The sequence below is a fragment of the Oreochromis niloticus genome, linkage group LG11, assembly GCF_001858045.2.
Source record: "Oreochromis niloticus isolate F11D_XX linkage group LG11, O_niloticus_UMD_NMBU, whole genome shotgun sequence".
NCBI lineage: Eukaryota > Metazoa > Chordata > Actinopteri > Cichliformes > Cichlidae > Oreochromis > Oreochromis niloticus.
Window position 1 is genome coordinate 20,270,607 of NC_031976.2, and position 13,422 is coordinate 20,284,028.

At 41.0% G+C, this 13,422-nt stretch overlaps 2 protein-coding genes across 4 annotated transcripts; one reads left to right on the top strand and one right to left on the bottom strand.

Moving 5' to 3' along the window:
- Positions 1–1,675: 1,675 nt before the first annotated feature.
- Positions 1,676–9,939, top strand: nmt2 (N-myristoyltransferase 2). Of its 2 annotated transcripts, none has more exons than XM_005472716.4 (12): positions 1,676–1,916; positions 2,239–2,353; positions 3,033–3,174; positions 3,641–3,759; positions 3,846–3,937; positions 4,024–4,140; positions 4,257–4,427; positions 4,906–5,014; positions 5,110–5,280; positions 5,364–5,531; positions 6,900–7,037; positions 7,467–9,939. In XM_005472716.4, exons 1-12 carry the CDS (start codon positions 1,804–1,806, stop codon positions 7,485–7,487), a joined length of 1,476 nt encoding a protein of 491 aa, XP_005472773.1. In that variant the 5' UTR covers positions 1,676–1,803; the 3' UTR covers positions 7,488–9,939. The 2 variants fall into 2 exon arrangements, with proteins under 2 accessions (XP_005472773.1, XP_003451059.1); XM_003451011.5 differs by having other exon boundaries at positions 1,677–1,916; positions 2,236–2,353.
- A 527-nt stretch (positions 9,940–10,466) lies between these two features.
- Positions 10,467–13,062, bottom strand: rpp38 (ribonuclease P/MRP 38 subunit). 2 transcript variants are annotated; one of them, XM_005472714.4, is made up of 3 exons: positions 12,915–13,052; positions 12,270–12,357; positions 10,467–12,192 (listed from the first exon to the last, which is right to left on the bottom strand). In XM_005472714.4, the coding sequence occupies exon 3, from the start codon at positions 12,177–12,179 to the stop codon at positions 11,373–11,375; it is 807 nt and encodes a 268-aa protein (XP_005472771.1). In that variant the 5' UTR covers positions 12,180–12,192; positions 12,270–12,357; positions 12,915–13,052; the 3' UTR covers positions 10,467–11,372. The 2 variants fall into 2 exon arrangements, with proteins under 2 accessions (XP_005472771.1, XP_005472772.1); XM_005472715.4 differs by lacking the exon at positions 12,270–12,357 and having other exon boundaries at positions 12,915–13,062.
- Between the last annotated feature and the right edge of the window lie 360 nt (positions 13,063–13,422).

Sequence of the window (13,422 nt, forward strand, 5' to 3'; positions counted from 1 at the left end):
TCTATATCTCTTAAAGCAAAAACTGTGTTTTTAGGGGAGGGCATTTAAAGGACACTATGAGGACAAAGTACTGTTTATACGCTAATCCAGATAAAAGTTAAAATGTATTCACACGGGCCACTTTATTGGGTACACCTTGCTGGAATCAGCTGGGAGCCCTTTTTGCTTTCAGGTGGCTGCATATCCATGATGGGAATCTGCGGTTACACCATTGTTTGACGATATGATCTTTGTATTAAGGAGCACAACGGCTGCCAAGAAGATATCCCGCACACCTTTACACTACCAGCCTGAACCGTAGAATCAGGATGGCTGTTTACTCCAAATTATGTCAGTACCATCTGATGTTGCAGCAGAAATCAAGACTCGCTCCAATCTTCTGTTGTCCAGTGTTGGACTGTATACTCAGTTTTTTGTTTTTAGCTGACTATGTGGGCTGCTGCTGTGCTTCTGCATATCGTGGTCGTAACGAGTGGTTATTTGAGTTGCTGTCAACTCAAAGCAATCTGGCCATGACCTGTGGCCTCTTCATCCAGAAAGCTGCCGCTCACACTCGACCATTTTCTGTAAACTCTATAGAGATGGTTGTGTGGAAATCGACAGTTTAAGAAACTGCTAAATTGACCTGTCTAGACCAGCCTGTTTACACACAGGGTGGTTCTCGATGTCAAATTCACTTAAATCACTTTTCTTCTCTATTCTGATGTTCGGTTTGAACTTCAACAGGTCATCTTGATCATGCTTGCATTCCTAATTGCGCCAAACCACTGCCATTAGATATTTGCATTACAGAGTAGGTGTACCTAACAAAATCGCCATTGAGCGTAAATTAGATGTCCTTTGGGGTAATTTTCACCATTTATTCACCACAACTTTATTTGTAGTACTTATCATAATCATTATAAAGCTTGAGAACATACAATGGTAAAAACATTTCTCATCCTTGTTTTCAGATCAGGTCAGATATCTACAAAAACATATCAGTTATGCCTCAATGGTCCTGACTACAGCCTTCCATAAGGACGTCAACAGTCCCAGACTCACTGAGGATGGTTTTTATTAACGGATTAATTAGATTAACTTAACTGACAGGGATCTGTGTTTTTGTTTTTTTGTATGTATTTGATATAAGAAAACTGAATAATCCTAAATGATATCAAATCCCCAAAGTTGCTGTCCAAAACCTGCCTTATGCACTCCAGAGTTGTTATATTTTTGCACATTTAAATAGGTATTTTTTATTTAATTGTAACCTTTAGGCTTTTTGTTTCTTCTGCTACATCATCAGTTCTTTTCCAGGATGGTTTTGTTTACCTAAATTTGTTTAAAAATGTTGAAGTTGCAAAAGTGCTACTTTGCACGTGTTTTTCTCATTGATAGTATGAATTTAGAACACACTTGCTGATAGTCCAGAAGACACCCCAGTATCTAGTTTTAAAAAACTGACATACAATTTATTTTTACTTGGTATTTTATTATTTTAAAAAAGTAATTTTAGATTTTTGTCATTTTTGGGGGTAATTTCCTGTAATTTGTAATTTCTATTTATTTTCCCTCTCAGTATCAGAAACAAGTGTCTAAAGTGTCTGTAACATTTAAATAGCTAAATGTTTGAAATAAGGTAAAAGTCTAGTTTGGGTACCACTCGGCTTCGTGTTAAAGGCAGCAACTCAGGTCTGCGTTCCCGCCTTTGGCCACTAGGCGGCGCTCTTTCCTTCGACATTTTCTTTGTTTTTTCCATCTCTCGCCCGCTCCCCGTTAGCTCTGTTAAACGGTGGCTGACTATATTTTTAAAACATTTTTATGATGGCGGAGGACAGTGAATCCGCAGCCAGTCAGCAGAGCCTGGAGCTGGACGACCAGGACACCTGCGGGATAGACGGAGACAACGAGGAGGAGAATGAGCATATGCAAGGGTGAGGGGTGGCCTGTCCGGTCGGCTCGGGGAAACGCAGTAACGTTATTCCAGGCAGCCTGCTTGTGAGCGGCTAAGGCAGTGAGCCTGCTAGTATTAGCAGACACCAAACACAGGCCGTCTTGAACTGTTTTTAACGTTGTGACCTCTTTAAAGCTCTCCGACTGAATGACATGGCGGGCAACCATTAAGACAAACCGCTAGCTAGCTAACGTTAAGTAGCTGAGCTGTCATTCGTTGCTATGGTAGCTAATGTTAGCTCTGTGTGCGGGTCTAGCAGAGCCAGCATCCATCCTCATCGTTTGTTTTCATGTCTGTAGCAGTCCAGGGGGAGAGCTGGGGGCCAAGAGGAAGAAGAAGAAGCAGAAGAGGAAGAAAGAGAAGCCAAGCTCGGGGGGAGCCAAGTCTGACTCTGCCTCGGACTCTCAGGAGATCAAGGTGTGATGATGATGGTGATGATGACCCAGTGAAATGAGTGCACACACCCTTTTTTTAGGGCAGGGGATACAATACAAAACAAGCTACTTTTAATATGCTGAAAATGAAAGAGGAGGGGGAAGAAAAGGGAAAGCAACAACCCAGAATTCAGCTTGTTTGCCGTCAATGTGTCATGGTCAGTAAGGTTTTTCCAGCCTTGGCATGCTCCCTGTTTGTATTCTGTAATAATACTGGAATGAGGTAGTTTATTTTGGTAAAAGGATATATCACAAACTTTTAGCCAGCTGTGAGATTTCTACATACTGCATACTGCTTTAGAAAAATAAACAATAACTACATCCAGACTCTGATGTTCTGATCGCATAAAAGAAAATGAAAATCAAGCTTAACTAAATGATTTAATGACAGGGACTGTCATATTTGGGTTTTTGCATTTATAACTTAAAGACCATTGACTTCATCAATCATTTATACAGTGACATGATTAATCCGGTTTCTCTTGTTCAGTGGGAGTATCGTGTCCAGGAAAAGATTTGTGTAAACATGACTATAAGACTGTTTATTTGCACGCACTCTGATGTTGCCTCTTGTCTACATTTAGATTATTTAAGGCATCCAGTATTTGGTTGAGTGATACAGACATTAAGTAATCTGTGTATGTGTCCCCACTCTAAATCAGAACCCTGGCCTGCCCATCCAGAAGCTGCAGGACATCCAAAGAGCTATGGAGCTGCTGTCCTGCCAGGGTCCAGCAAAGAGTATAGATGAGGCAGCCAAGCACAAGTACCAGTTCTGGGATACTCAGCCTGTCCCAAAATTAAGTAAGTACTTAGTTAAATTCCTTTAAATGAACTGCACTCCTGTTTAAATTGGTATTATTTCCTCTGTTAACAGAAATTATTTTTCTCTGCATTTTTCTTTCTGCACCAGCGCCATCTGCTGGTTTTATCTCCTCAGTCTGCTGATTTAGGCCAGTCTCTTAGAAACATGTCAGCTGCGATGTACAGTAGGGGTCCATGCATTCCCACTGGGCATGCTCAGCAGCATTAGATCAAGCTGTTTCCATAACAGCCATGACCCAACGAGTCAGGCCTTTGTGCAGCCACAGGCTGTGGGGGTCGACGCAGGACAAAAAGCAGCAGATTTATATAAAGTCTGATTGATGCCATCAGCGGTTTTGTGCATTGCTCACAGTTTAAGGACATGGAGTTTTATGAGGTCCCATGGAAGTGTGGTGATTGGAAAACAGTTGCAAACCTTTGACAAAAGGCTGTGCTATTTTTGCAGATGAAGTTGTGACGAGTCACGGGCCAATTGAGGCTGACAAAGAGAACATCAGACAGGAGCCATATTCTTTACCTCAAGGCTTTATGTGGGACACTTTGGATCTCAGTAATGCAGATGTCGTAAGTGCAGTGTTTGTTTAAAATACACCAATGAGATTAATCAGATTAATCAAAACAGAATGATTTATTGTCACACTCTTTTGCAGCTGAAGGAATTGTACACGTTGTTAAATGAAAATTATGTGGAGGATGATGATAACATGTTCAGATTTGATTATTCTCCAAACTTTCTTAAATGGTAAGCTTTTTCATGTTTGTCACATGATGCAGTACAGTAGCTTTAAATGTATGCAGTTATAATAAAATCACGTGTTCCCCTCTCAGGGCTTTACGTCCACCGGGCTGGTTACCACAGTGGCATTGCGGAGTGAGAGTGTCCTCAAATAAGAAGCTCGTTGGCTTCATCAGTGCCATCCCTGCAGATATACGAGTCTATGACACGTGAGTGCTCATTACTTGTCGTATGCATTTGAGAACAGCAGTGATGGGGAAAGTGTTTTACTCATTCAATCCATCCTTTTGTTTCTTTTCTTTTCTTTTCTCGCTTGTGGCTCCAGGCTGAAGAGGATGGTAGAAATCAACTTCCTGTGTGTTCATAAGAAGCTGCGTTCAAAGCGCGTTGCTCCTGTGCTCATCAGAGAGATAACAAGGAGAGTGAACTTAGAAGGAATATTTCAGGCCGTGTACACCGCCGGAGTTGTGCTGCCTAAACCTGTGTCTACGTGCAGGTATGTTATTCACTAGTCACACATGCTGCACATAGGCAGCATGTTAAAATATAGAAAACTCCAAGCCACTCTCTTTTCATATAAAATTAAAATACCTTTATACTCACGGCATGGTCATATTTAACTTAAAGCTCTGATGGGGGAAAACTGAGTCTACTCTGAATGTTTTCCACCAGTAAAACTCCACCAGTACTTTACTGGTCAAGTTTTCCACTCTTAACCGTAGGTTTGCTATTGGTGGAACACCACTAGAAAGATTCAGCCATTCAGTGCCATGAGAATATAAGCATTTTAATTGTTTAATGAAAACAGAGTGCCTTGGTGTGTTGTTTTTTTTTGATATGTTAGCTTATATCTCTTATATCTTATATCTCGTATCTCTTCTAAAGAGCACATCTAGTAGAAGTGTTTTGAATCCAGGAAGCACTCCTTTTTTCTATTTAATCTTGGTCTCCTTTTTTTTTTTTTTAATCCCCAGGTACTGGCACCGCTCTTTGAACCCTAGAAAGCTTGTGGAAGTTAAATTTTCCCATCTGAGCAGAAACATGACCCTGCAAAGAACCATGAAACTCTACAGACTACCAGATGTAAACACTTACACTCATAAGTCCAGCATCTTGCTGTTCCTGTTGATAGCAGGAACTCATAGAGATTTTCCTTTTGCTCTCTCCACCCTGTGCAGAGCACCAAGACTCCAGGTCTGCGGCCGATGGAAAGGCGCGACGTCGGTCAGGTTACTGAACTGCTACAGAGATACTTGAGACGTTTCCAGCTTGCCCCTTCTATGGGAGAAGAGGAGGTGGCTCACTGGTTCTTACCACAGGACAACATAATTGACACATATGTAGTAGAGGTGTGTGGATTCAGATTTGCAGCCTGATGTTGATGGTTCTTCTGCACTTAAAGTGACATTGTTCTTGTTTTTATTTCCCTCAGGGTGCTGGTGGCATTCTCACAGATTTCACTAGTTTCTACACTTTGCCCTCGACTGTGATGCATCACCCTCTCCATAGGAGCCTGAAGGCTGCTTACTCTTTTTACAACGTTCATACACAAACCCCGCTACTGGACTTAATGAATGATGCACTGATCCTGGCCAAACTGGTAATCTTACTTTCTGCTTTTAAACACTTGCCAATACCAAAGACAACAGCTGATGAGATCAGTGACATAAACTGAGATTACAGCACAACAGGAAGACGCACGTGTGAGGGGGGAAAAAATGGCACACTTCAGACCAGACTCATTATAGATGGATAGATATTTTATTTTATGAATACCAAGATGGTTTATGTACTTTTTTTTTTTTTTTTACAAAGACTTATAAATCATTGGGAGTCAGTGATGTTTGGTTAGATGGATGAGGAGTGAGAGTAAGATCCAACATTTTACTTGTGCAGTAGAGGATAAAAGTGAGAGAGACTGACCCGGGCTGATCTTTATTTATTTGAGGCCAGATCAGAGCCCTGTGCTGAGAACCAAGTTCCATGGTAGTTTTCTATTATCTCAAGTCACTTACCCTAACATCAGCACTCAAGTTGATTCAGAGTTTCTGGATCTAGATACAAGCACGTCTGACCAGTCAAACTTTTTATTGTATCGGAAGCTGAGGGTCTCATTTTACAAAGGAAGAATAAACTGTAATATTAGAAAAATATGAAGAGGTTACACACAATAGAGAATGCAGGTGACACAGCTGCTGCAGAAAGGTCAGGGGTGTGAGAGGAAAAACAAAGTTTAGCCTATTTTGATGGCAGAAAGAAAAGCTGACAAAAAATGCCAATTGTGTGAGTTAACAGACTTACCAATATCACAACTTTACCATTAAGAAACGGGAGAATCTGATGGGTTATAATCAAGTATTCCAGTGTTCAGATTTGCATATCGTGATCTTGTTTTTTGTTTTGCTTTGTTTTTTTTGTTTTTTTTTCAGCTGCAGCCTCAATGGTGTTGAATGGTCTAAGAGCATGTAAAGAACAAACACAAAAACAGAATTCAAATGTAGGCTTAGTCCAACTGTGACTGATATGAAGTCAAGTAGAAATGGGTGTCCAGATTATATTCATGATATTATTGATTAAAAAAACTCAAGAAATAAAATTTAACGAAAGAAACTGTATTTATTACTAATAAAATGAATGGTGAAGCTATTTTCACAAGACTTGATCAGTCAGTAGGCGATATAACTGGAATATAACTCATGTTAGGTTTGCAACACAAGTTACCATGGCGATGTACCCTGGGAAGAAGTGAACCACTTTCATAGTGCAGAAAACCCAGGGTTAACCCCCAAAGTTACTGGGATAAGCTAAAATCCTGCTTCGTAGTACGGGCCTGGTGTCAACCAGCTGGCAAGGCTACTCTCAGCTCTGTATACAAACGCAAACTGAGAGCAAGGTTTCTCCAGATACTTTTGATCATTTTCTTGCTGCTGTGTTAGTTATCATGGTGTTTATTCTTTGTGTTTAACAGAAAGGTTTTGATGTGTTCAACGCCTTGGACCTAATGGAGAATAAGATGTTTCTGGAGAAGCTCAAGTTTGGGATAGGAGATGGAAATCTGCAGTATTACCTCTACAACTGGAAATGTCCCCCTATGGACCCTGATAAGGTCAGTCTCAGGTGGTAATCACACACCAACTATTTGTCAGCATCCTGTGATGAGACTGCATGACAATTAGTGGAAAAAGTGGAAATAGTCTTTGGTTCAGATCTCAGTAGAGGTGCTTCTTGTGCCTGATTGTGCAAGCTTCACAGTCAAATAATTCTATAGCTTTGAAGCAAATCCACAGAGGCCTGATTAGGAGAAATCGTCCTCTGACATGATCATGGAAGCCTAGTTTTGATTGCAAAGATGTATCTGGGGGAAAAAAAACACAGAACTTCTGGAACAGTGTGCTTTTGACAAATGAGACCAGAGCGGAGTTTGTCAGTGCAAACACCTCATACCAGCAGTCAAACACGGAGGTAGAGGGTGATGATGTGCACCTGCTTTGCTAGCCTACGTCAGATCATAAAAAGTTTGATCCGTGTGTTTCAGGTTGGCCTGGTCCTTCAGTAGCAGCTCTCTTCACGGCAGCTGCATAAACTCTGGAGGCTCTCAGCGATCTCTGGATATACCTTACCTGGACACGCAGGTGGCCCGAGCTAGACAATGAGAACTGCGACAGTAAATCCAACCTGGCGCCCGAGTGGAGCTTTCACTCGGCACTTGTATCATCAAAAACATTCTCAGTTCACCCGGAGGTGAAAACTCTTAAACCATCCAACATCCTGAATGTGAAGTCATGCTATGCCTGAGATACTCATACGACACAACGCTCCTGACATAAGCGCTGACGTTTAAAACACACACACACACACACCGGTCTGACACTCGAGGATGCCTTGACATTGTGTATTCTGTTTTAAGTTCTTCTTCCTCAGTAGACACCAATGGACCGGCACGTCATTTAACTTTACTTACATGGAACTATGTAAATGATAATCAACTAAGCAAGCAAGACCTGACATAATTAACAACTGTTGTAATTTTATTTATCCTGTCCAGTTACTGTTCCCGAACCCCTTTCTCCTCCTCCTCCTCCTTCCTGCTCCTGCTGCACTTATTATTGCTCCAGTTTCATATCAGTGTGGTCAGTCGAGTGTCTCTGCTGGCTGTTTTGGGCCTCAGTAGAATTAGAAATGCTGATCTTAACTTTTAAAATGACAAACTGCAAACACTGGGAGGGAGGAAAAAAGGATTCATCCCACTGGTGCATTGATATACATGTGTTTTGTTAAAGAGCATATGGTAGTTAACTGTACATTTAAAGCCAGATCATATTTATTTGTGTAGTGTGAGTTTGAGGGGTTTGGGAGGGCTGATCCAAAGTATTCTCCTCATGAGTAGCGTAGAAGTCACCGAGTTTGTTCAAAGTGTTTGGGGGTTTGTTTATTTTTTTTTAATGAATGTATTGCAGAGACGAAGCACAATTTCTCAGTTATTAAACATACAAAATAAATGGGTCCTCGTTTCAAAGCAGATGGGATTGTGCTAGAATCTGTACAGCTGTGGTTTTTACGAAGGACGGGCGCCGTTTTCACCTTATAAAGCCGTTTCTAGAGCTGGCGTTTTTTAATACATTAAAACAACATGTTTGGTTGTACACTCTTTGTAGTAACAAACCCAAGCGTAGGGTTGTTTGCATGTCAGTGGTGTGCTGTCCAGTTAGTAAAGCTGTTCAGTTAGAAGTAATAGGAGCTGGTCTGGTCAGTGCATAAGCAGGGCAGTGAGAATGACGCCGGTGAACGTGGGGAAAAACTTCGATTTTATACAAAAAAAACTTAGTTTCTGTTTAGAGCCAAAAGAGGTTTATTTACTTTGGAAGGACTCTGTTCAGCAGCGGTTAAAGCAAACAGGGCACATCTTCTGTTAGTTTGGTCACTGCCACCCACAGCAGTGGATAAACTGCTTCAGAGGAAACACGCTGTGCTTATTAAACAAAGGACTCGTTTAATGGTGGGTGCAGTGGCATCAGCTTGAAGTGTCCTCTCCTCCAGATCCACTTTCATTGACTTCTCTGGGTTTATTTTTTTTAATGGTACTGTATTTTGTGTATGTTTGTTTTTTTTTCTACATGTGTTGTGCAGCTAAGTGCGTGAAACAGTTGTGATATTTATAACTGTACCTTTTTCTTTTTTTTAATGTCTTGCATCATTTCTTTCCTCCTTTTCAATATTTAAAACAAACATGACTGTCAGATTTGTGATTTAAGAGCTGGATGAGGATCTTTGATAAAACTGTTTTATTTTTTTGTCTGTGGTGGAGCTGCTGGTTAATTTAAATGTTCTAGTTCCTTAATGTTCACGGGGCTCTGCTTAACTTGCGAGGTAAAGAGGCTGCTTTTTATTTTAATGACTTTATTGTTAATATTTGATGTACTTTTCTAATCATCCCTTTATAGATTAGCCAGAAGAGGATAAATATTTGTCCTGTTGGTGCTTCAGGGCTCAAAGATGTTTTTTGGTTTTTTTAAATCACTTAAAGGTTGAATGACGTTATCTTCTCCAAATGTGTTCCTGGCATTAATTTAACTGAGAGTGGGTCGCTGAGTCAAAGCTGTGTGCCTCATGGATGTTGCTGTGTCACAGATGTGTTGCTTGCAGCTGTCTGAATGAACTCTGAGCATGTCTGTTTCGCTGCTGCGTTGATTTATAGCATCAATGTTTCTAGCCACGCCCTTTAGCGAGAACTCGGTCAGAAGTACCTGCCTTATTTAAAGGTTGTTTTTTGTTTTGTTTTTTTAAGGTTTGGAGGTGGGGTGAGGGAGGGTGTACTTTTGAAATGTCATAAAGCTTTCTCTAACTGAAGAACAATATTTTTATTCAATTCCATTGTAAGCTGTGAAAAAGCTGAAGAACTTGTACCAGCATCATTTAGACATGACCCCATGCAAATAACAATCTGTTTCAACACACGTCGGCTATACCAGCATGGATATTTGATTGAATAAACTCACTTTAAAAAGGAACACGAGTCATGACTCCTTTGTGACGCACTGCACGAAACAGTTTTTCACAGCACATATTTTGAATTTAAGTATTTGTAATTCAGGCAGCACGGTGGTTAGCACTGTTGCCTCACAGCAAAAAGGTCCTCAGTTCAATTCCACCATCAGGCTGGGATCTTTTCTGTGTTCCTTCCAGGTACTTTGGCTTCCTCACACAGGATAAGCAGAAGAGAATGGATAGATGGATACTCGGAATTCTTTATCAAGAACACAGGGTACTCTCTGCGTGCTCGGGTTTCTCCCACAGTCCAAAGACATGCAGTTAGTGGGGGTTAGGTTAACTGGGGATTCTAAATTGCTCATAGGTATAAATGACTGTCACTGTTTCAGCTCTGCGACATGCTGCTATACCCTGCCTCTCACCCTATGTCTGCTGGAATAAGGTTCAGCTCTCCTGCGACTCTAAAAACTTGAGAAGAGATCCATGTAGTTAGTCCATGTTAGTTATTGATAGTTTTATTTATTCATACTAACTTTATCAGAAATAAGTAATGGAGCTGATATTTTGTTTGGGATGTGTGGTGTTATGTCTGTGTCTGCAGAGGCAATGTCATTTCCTGCAAAGGATTAATAAAGGATCTTTCTATTGATCTTAATCTTTCCCTTCCAGCCATCGATCTTCTGCTTATCCGGGTCACGGGACCAGCAGTCTAAGCAGAGGAACTCAGACCTCCCTCTCCCAGGAGGGGATCAAGACATTCCCAATTCAACCAAGTGATGTAATCTCCCAGTACCTTTGTCCATCTATAGATATTTACAGCAAATTAAAATTGGAAAATGATCATTAAGTTGGTTCATTTGTGCCTACCTGAGGTCTAAAATTCTGCTTACATTTCAACATAAATAGACTACTACTTTCTACTTAGTACCTGAGCAATCCAGCACAACAGCTCCAAGATGTTGGTGGTCTAATGGCAGTCCTCTGTATTATATAGAGGAAATATATTTCATTCGAGGGTAAAATATTACAAGCTCCATTTAAAACAAACAGCACTATCAAAATACCGGGAAAAACTTAATTGCCTTTATAAAAAACAATGTGTGCAGACCGGCTTTAATTGTGGACAAAATGAAATTCAAACTTCAGTCAGATCATATTCAATTGTATGAATATGCATGAAACCATATGCAATGCTACTAATCTGCTGAAACAATGAATGCAAACCTGAAGGTCTGAGGCTTCCCCAGATAAAAATACTTGGCAGAAAAGTCTAAACCTTGTTCCCAAAAACCTTTTTTTCTCTTTAAGCTTCCAGAAATTCTTTATATAAACTAATCACATAAGTTATGTCCAGACTGAGGCTGCAAGCACTGTTCAAAAACCCAAAAATAAACAACACTGGAAACTCCTGAGCTAAACAAACAGTCCTTAAAGTTTCTCTTTCACTTTACAGCTATTTCTTCGGCTTCCCTTTCTTCTTCTTTGCAGGGTTAGCAACGATTCTCTTCACCTGGAGCGGCTGCAGAGTGCAGGAGGAGGGAGACTCTGACACCCCCTCATATTCACTTTCCAGTTTCCTTTTTTGTCCCCTTCTTTCACCACCTTCCTCCTCCTCCATGGCAACAGGTTCTTCAGGTTTAGCACCTTGCAGCCATGCCATGTCCAGTGAAGGCACTCTGGGCTTAATGGCATCGACAGTGTCGGTAAACACCCCATTGTCACTGGAGGAGCACCGTCTGAACCCCAGGGCGAGCACGCTTTTCAGCCCCAGCGGCTCCGACACGCTCTGGCTCAGGCGAGGCACCTGGCAGGCCGGCACTCCTCTGGTGGCGCTCAGAGCGATCAGGTGATTGGTCATGTGTTTCGGTTTGACAGACTTGCACACGAGCAGCAGTCTGAGTTCGTTTCTCTCCAGAGCCTTGGTCACCTCGTTGATGCCGATGGCCAGCTGCCGTCTGGCTGCCACATCTGTCCAGCCGTTTTTGGAGGAATCGCTCTCCTGGGGAACAGGTTCCGGTGCGACATCAGGTTTTTTGCCTTTCTTTTTCCTCCATATGCGAAACCCTTTCACTTCTTTTTTTTCCAGACCCATGGAGATCAACTTGTCCTTAAGAGTTTTCAGGATGAAGTGCATGTCCTCTTGGGGGAGCGGGCTCCATTTTGAGGCAAAGGGTGAGGTGAAGGAGGTCTTGGCTGGAGTCTGCTTTTTGATTTCCTTTTTAGTCGGCTTTCCGGGAGCTGCCATGACTGTTTGAAGCATAAAACAACCGACACTGTAAGAAAAGAGAGGAAAAACTGCTTTAGAGTCTGGCATACAATCACTGGACACTTTATTAAGTACACCGTTCACCTGACTGGTAGTGAAGGCAATCAGATGAGTTCACTGTACCTAACCTCCACAATCACCAGATCTCAATCAGATAGAGCACCTTTGTGATCTGGTGGAACAGGAGATTCACATCGTCAACACGTATCACATGTTGATCCCCCAAGAATCTTTCATGAAGAAAAAAAAAGCAGTTCTTAAGGCAAATGGGAGTCCAACCCAGCACAAGGAAGATGTACCTAATGAACTGGCCAGTAAATGTAAATCATTGCTGATGTTAAATTAAAGCACAGAAATGCCAAAGATGAGTTAAACAGCTTATTCACATATAAAAAACGCATACCAGAATCTTTTTTTATTTCCTTGTTTGTTTAAAAGGTAAAAAAGTAAAAGCAGAAAAGAGTAAACACGACTAAGAGGAATAAAGGACATTTTAAGATGAGTGGATAAAATAGAGAAAAACAAGATCACATTTGTTAAAAATTTGTATCCAAAAATCAGACTAAACAAACAAACAACGCCATTATAAACTAATACGATTAGCAACGTTTTTATTTCGCATTTCTTTAACCCACATGGAAATGTCGTTAAATTTCAGATCTTCTTCGGCTCTAATAAAAAACCTTTCGCTTCTGCAGAAGCATTAAAAACAAACACAGCCGCCGTTACCTGTGGTTAAAGCAGATAACGCATTTCTCCTCGTCTTCTTTACAGCTTCAGCCCAGCTGCATGAGAGACACACAGGGCGCTGCCATTTTGTTTCAATTTAAATAACTTTATTTAAAAAGCTCCACAGCGCCGAACAGCGGTGAAAGGGCGACATGACAGTCAAATCATCAAAGAGTCAGCGAAGGCAGTGAAAGTGGAGTTAAAGAGGCGGCGAACACTGTTATCTGACACTGTAGAGTCTGATGTAGGGAAAAGTGCATGAAGTCTCCTTCATGAATCAGCTGGAGTAAAAGTGCACGAGCACAGGAAATATAAAGGAGGCCTTTCTCAATCAATTAATCAATTAGTTTAAATACCCTCAAAGGTGATCAATAAACACCAAGCAATAATATGAATAAAAATGAAACATATAAAATCAAAGGTTTATTTATTCAAATACTTTATCGTTAAGGGAAATGTGTTTCGTATAAACTGAATGTGCACGAACCAAGTAAATTTCATTTGAGCA